Source organism: Pleurodeles waltl, chromosome 4_2, assembly GCF_031143425.1.
Source record: "Pleurodeles waltl isolate 20211129_DDA chromosome 4_2, aPleWal1.hap1.20221129, whole genome shotgun sequence".
NCBI lineage: Eukaryota > Metazoa > Chordata > Amphibia > Caudata > Salamandridae > Pleurodeles > Pleurodeles waltl.
The window spans coordinates 363,736,810-363,742,809 of record NC_090443.1 but is presented as its reverse complement, the minus strand read 5'-3'; the positions used below and the strand labels follow the sequence as shown (position 1 = coordinate 363,742,809).

Genomic DNA, 6,000 nt, shown 5'->3' with positions numbered 1-6,000 from the left:
ATGACATGCCAGAATGATGCTCCCAGCTTAGGCAATCAGAAAATCCCAATTCTTCTTTTTGCGGATGACTCAAAGACCCCTATGGGGCTGCAAATTCTTGTGGATAGATTTAAATCATTCTGCTGGAATTTTGGTTTAGAGCTGAACTCGAAGAAAACAAAATTGATGGTGCTTCGCTCTGGCTCTCGTAAGAAGTGTACGATCAGGTTAGATGGAGCTATTTTGGACCAGGTTAGCTCTATCGACTACTTGGGTGTGAGGCTTACAGACTCACTCCTCTGGGACGAACAAGTCGGTAAGAGTGGCGGGCTTTTGCAACATCGGGCAGCATCCATATTACGCCTTTACAGGAATACGATCGATAAAGTTGTGTCTCCAGCAGTAAAGATCTATGTGGCCAATGCACAGGGTGCTGCTGTTTATGTTGCAGAGATTTGGGGCATGACAGATAGTAGTAGGATAACTAAAATTGAGAATAGCTTTGCACGGGCTCTATGTGCTTGTCCCACTAGCACCCCATTAACCCCCCTTTTTTTAGATCTAGGGCTTAAACGTATAGCCGATTTGATTATCTTACGGCCCCTACTATATTGGGTGAGGCTTTGGGTAGTTCCTGAACTGGCTATATATAAGTCTTCCCTATTAGAATTGTTAAAAAACCTCTAACTCCATGTCCATACCATGGATCAAACACGTATCTAGTTGGTTTTGCATGCTAGGACTGCGGAACTTCTGGGAGAATCCCCAGCAACTTGTGAAGCCCCATGTAAAAGTATTGAAGAGAGCTTACTGGTCCCACATATGTAATAATTACATTTCTCAGAAATCGAATGGTCATTTAACTAACTCGTTTATTGATTTTAAATGGTACCCTGAGTTTGAACCATACTTAGATACAATACCTGATTTGTTAGGCAAAAGTTTGTATGCCAGATTTCGATTTGGAACATTACCCCTGAAGGCCTTAACGAGCAGATGGGGACCTAAGTCAAGCTCTGATACCTGTCCTGTATGTGGCATTCCTTCCGAAACAGTAGAACATTTTATGTTTTTTTGTCCCGCCTATTCAATCCCAAGGTTTAAATGGATATATAAAATCTGTAGGGAATTGAATTTAAGGAAATGTTTTTTAGCTTTGCGGATCTTAAAAAGCCACAATTCAAATGTGACAATTTACGCAGTAAGTAAGTTTTTAGCAACAGCATGGCGCATACGCACTTTTTATTTACAATGAGTTGAAATTGTTTTAAGACGGGCAAACATGGATCATTCTTTTTTAAAAAAAAAATTCTATGACATTATGGTTTATATTATTATATTATATTGTATTGTATTGTATTGCTTTGATGGTCTGTTGGCCGAATAAAGCTTATGTGAAACACACTGAGTGAAGGCATGTATCCTGGACAACAAAGTCCTCATTCTCAAAACTAGCACCTGAATTTGCTGGGCCTCGGAGAGTCACTGGAGTGCAGTTTGGTCACCGAAGATTAATACTAGCCTTCACTAGGTGGAACTAGTTTTGATGTGGCCGGAGACCAGTAGTCCAGCGGCAATTGGACCAAAGAGGACTTCATGGGACATCGACTTCTGGGGCACAATTCACCCCCCACCCCGGACTGAGAAGTAGCCACAGGAAGACCCTTGTCAATCACACTGCATCCTCAGCATCTTACAGCACCTTCAGCATCATGTATCTCTTGCATTAGGACCACCCTATTGAAATATGTAGTGGTTTGCCCTTTGCCCATACCACCTGGAACTGCACTTGAGACTGCTTTGGTGCCAAGCTAACTGTCCTACTACTCCTCATTTGCCTGCCTGACCATCTCCTTGTTGGATTTGGACACCCCATGCAAGTCTGAGTAGTCAAACACACCTCTTTACAAGTTTTACAAAATTTCCAAACTAAACGGTTACCTGTTCTTGTTCACGTTTTAGAATGAAAAACTGAGGTACACATTTTACTTAGACATCTGTACCTCCAGACCACTCTGGTGGATTTTGTCTGTTTTAGTGTCTAACAATTCATAAAAATACAGCCTATTTTTAAATATTGGTGTCAGATTTATTTTGTGTTGCATGACTTCATTCCATTGTTTTGGTATTTCTAAATGCTTTGCACTAGTTCCTTTGTTTAATCCTGACTGCTCAAAGCCACAGCTACCCACTGTTGACCTACAGTTTAACAAACCAGCCTAACTTGACCCAACTCAAAAAAGTGAATGTATTCCACGATGAGGTCACACAACTACACCATATAATACACCCCATTTTCTCACAGTAATGTTTGCACGAATTGTTGAAGCTTTTTTAAATTGTGCCTCGATGACAATATTGTGATTTATTGTCATTTTTATGCAAAAGGGTTTTGAATTTATTTATAAGGTTAGCAGATTATGGAAATCAAATCGAAGATCTGAAGATAAAATATTAAGGTTGTCAGCTGAAAAGGCGTGTGGCGTCACGTTTCACTATAGGTTAGATTTTCATAGGTTTAAGTCCTTCGTAGTCTTAATAGCCTAACTGCGAATGAACTAAGCTGGGTGGTGTTGTTCATTTCTTGTGCACGGAAATAGATTCAATGACTCAAAGCTGTACTGTCGCTAGGCGAAAACTTAGCTTGGTGTAAGTGAAAGCACCTTAAATGCTGGGGTGTTTCCTATTCTGTGGTGAATTTGATATGTGTGCTGTATTCCGGTAGGGAAACAAGGTACATGTTTTGTGTAAGTTTTCAATTGCAAATCTTGTTTTAAAATTGTACTGTGATTGGTTGAATTAGTTTTGTGTATAGTGAAATAAATTGAGGTAAGAAACTGGTACACGTTTGAATAAGCCAGTGATTACTGCAAATGGAAGAGTACCCCCACACACAAGATGCTGATAGATCATAAATGACATACATTTTTATGGTTCAAAAAATGCAATAGAGTTAGTGCTGACAATAAAAAGGTATAGTTACTTACGTTTGGTACAGTTGAAGTGAACAAGATTGCGAATTTGAGGTGTGCTATGTTTGAGTTGAAGCTGCAGGATAGACCTGTCCTGTGCAAAGCTTTGAATGTTTGGGACTACAAGGTTAATGAGAGAGCAGTTAAGAAAATGTTAAAAGGAGAAATTGGTACGGCTGTTAACCATTGGAGGAAAGTAAGATTGTGTTTACAAGAAAAAGCATGGAAATTAGAAGGAAGCAGAAAAGAATAGCATGGACATGAGAAAGAATCAGAGACTAATGAGATTGATTCTGATAGAGAAGATGAGTTGATAGACAGATTATCGATTGAAGAGAGACCAACTCCATATAATGAGGGTCATGTGCAAGCACAGGTACAGAAAGTAGTGGCAGGAGAGCTGAGCGTCAGGGGAGTTGAGCCAGTGCCTAGTTTGTCTTCATAAAGTGAAACATGGAAATCAATCATTTCAGTCTTCACGGAGATTAGGAATTAACAGCAGAAACAAAAATGTATAAAGATAAAATTGCAAAGCATAATAAAAACATATTGGCATATGTGAGTGCAGAAGTAGGAAGACCTACTTACTCATTAAGCATTTGAAAAATAAATCAGGAATTGGCCTGCTGTACCAGTGTTCCTTTAGGCATTGAAGTGAAGGCCAAGGGAAAAGTGGTGAGATGTGTAGGCTCATTGCTTGCTTTTAAAACAAAGGGCAAAATAGAGTAGACCGCCTGTCAGGCCCGAACTATCATTAGTGCAGTAGATGCAGTGGCACTTGGGACCATGAGTGTGAGGGGCCACTACACCATAAATACAGGTGTCTTGCTACCCAATAGGAAGTAAGGCAGGCATTTTTCGCTAGCATTAGCGCCCAGGGTACCCTTGCAGGCAGAGAAGGTGGTGTTAAAATGTGTTGAGAGTGTATTTCCCCAAAGGGGAAGCGACATGCAGCTTTAGGCATTGGGGCAATGACCCAGAGCACTGGGCAAAAGACACAGAGTAGATAGTCTGGTTCTCAGGGCAATAATATATCATTAGTGCACCGTTGCAACTGAATCAGGGCCAAAGGATGTGAGGAGCCATTGTACCCCAGCTATGGGGTGCAGTGTATATAGGTAAATTTCTGGTTTCGTTTGACGCATTTACACTGTTAGAACTTCGTATAGTGTACATTATGGGCTAAATAGTAGGTACCCTTGAAATGAAAAGCATGCCGACTTCACTCAACCCCTTGCTTATCATACAGTTGTGGTGGAGGACGACTCGACATGTAAACATTTTATTTAGAACAAAGTTTGAAGACCTTTGATGTAAGAGAATTGCTTTAAGAAATATATAGTGCTAAAGTGTGACAAGGTTAGATGTTAGCCGAATACTTTATTTTAAAAAGTTACAGATGTATTCATCCTACAGCATCCTTGGCGACTGCAGTATCCGCGGGAGGAACTCTTCACAAGAAGAACTGAAACTTGGGAGACTTCTAAAGAGGGAGTGATCCGATGATCACCACTTCATCTCAGCTCGGCGCAGATCTGGTAGGGGTGAGGGGACTGCGTGAAGGCATAAAAGGGGTCATCTCGTGGCCTGGCCTGATTCTTTGGGATGGTGAAGGTGAAACGCTGAAAGAGAGTGGTGAAGAAGAGAAAAAGCTCCATTCTGGCTAGTTGCTCCCCCAAACACACGCGGCGACCTAGAGGTCAGTGTGGGAAAAAGAGAAAGGCAAAATATTAGGACACTGGAGAAATAAGAGAGCAAGGAACTGCTTCAATTACATTTTTGGGAGATAATATCATAAAATTCAACAGATAGCATATTTGGAAGTCCATCCAGTTACGGAAGTCTAAACATTTCCCTGTCAAATACTGTATTTTGATAATAAATCACTTCTTTGGCAAAAACAGTGAAAACTTAGTATTGACGTGCTGGGCGGAATCTTCCAGTCTTCCATTTTCAAAGCTTGAAAACAAAACATAAGGAAGAGCACTCTATTTAATTTATTACAGCCATGTTGAAAGCCAATAATCTTTTCTGTGATCAAATGGACAACAGTGGATGGAGACCTACTACAAGTTTAGAAAAAGAGGAATCGAAATACAATTACTGGATGAAGTAATGATATGGGGCAAATTTGCAAACTTTTGGCGCAGGGCAGCACCGCAAGCATTCTTGCAGCATCCCCCTGCGCAAAAGAAAAGGACAGGAATGTGCAGTATCTATGAGATATGGCGCATTTCTGTTTATTCCCCCATCCTGGTGCACAATGGGCTGACATGCTCCAATGCAGGCTCCCTTGCACCATGATGCAAGGGTGTCTGTGTTGCAGGGATGATTGTTTTTGTGCAGTAAAGGACACTGTCCTGCACAAAAGCAGTTGTGAGAGGCGTTTTCCTCTTTCTATGTGTGCTGTAGAATGCAACACCTGTAGAAAAAGGAAAAACAATGAGAAATAAAGGTATTTTTCCTGCTTGCACCTCCCTTAGGCGTAGGCTTTTGACGCATTACCAGCTTTACCAAATTTCATAAATCTGGGAATGCGTCAGACGCAATGGGTGTTGCGTGGCAACAACAACCTTAACACCCATGGCACGCCTTCCTGTTGCAGGGTGAGGCAATGCAGCGACTTACGATGCGTTACTTCAGTCCATATATGCAAGGCCATGAAAAGCCACACAGGGTGGCTTTACGTGGCCTTGTAAATATGGCCCTGCAGTGTGCGCCACCAGACAGTCAGTAAAAGTGATGTTCTAAGGCATGGAGGGGCTTGTAAATAAGCCCCTATGTTTTCTAATCATTCACTTACCTGTTATGAAGTGGTAAATGTTGAAACAACTTAATCCTCTAAAATATGACAGCAAGTTTTGCCTGAAAAATGATAAGCATGTTTCTTCAGGATACCACTATGTGAGTGAGAGGATTATTAGTTGGGGTGGTTGTGAGACCTTATCAAGTAATAATGTCACTATTCTGAATAAGGTCAAGGTAGGTGACTTTAATTTTAAACACTAGCTCAGTCCTGGGTAGCTGTGACACAGTACAGTCATGCTTA

General features: G+C 41.1%; 1 protein-coding gene across 1 annotated transcript in view; it reads right to left on the bottom strand.

The window, feature by feature from the left end:
• Positions 1-4,311: 4,311 nt before the first annotated feature.
• Positions 4,312-6,000, bottom strand: part of LOC138292718 (cytochrome P450 2D15-like) — a 206,552-nt gene continuing 204,863 nt past the window's right edge. The window contains exon 9 of the mRNA XM_069231449.1: positions 4,312-4,644. Coding sequence (XP_069087550.1) covers positions 4,466-4,644 — 179 coding nt within the window. The 3' untranslated portion in view covers positions 4,312-4,465. The remainder of the gene's footprint in view (positions 4,645-6,000) is intronic.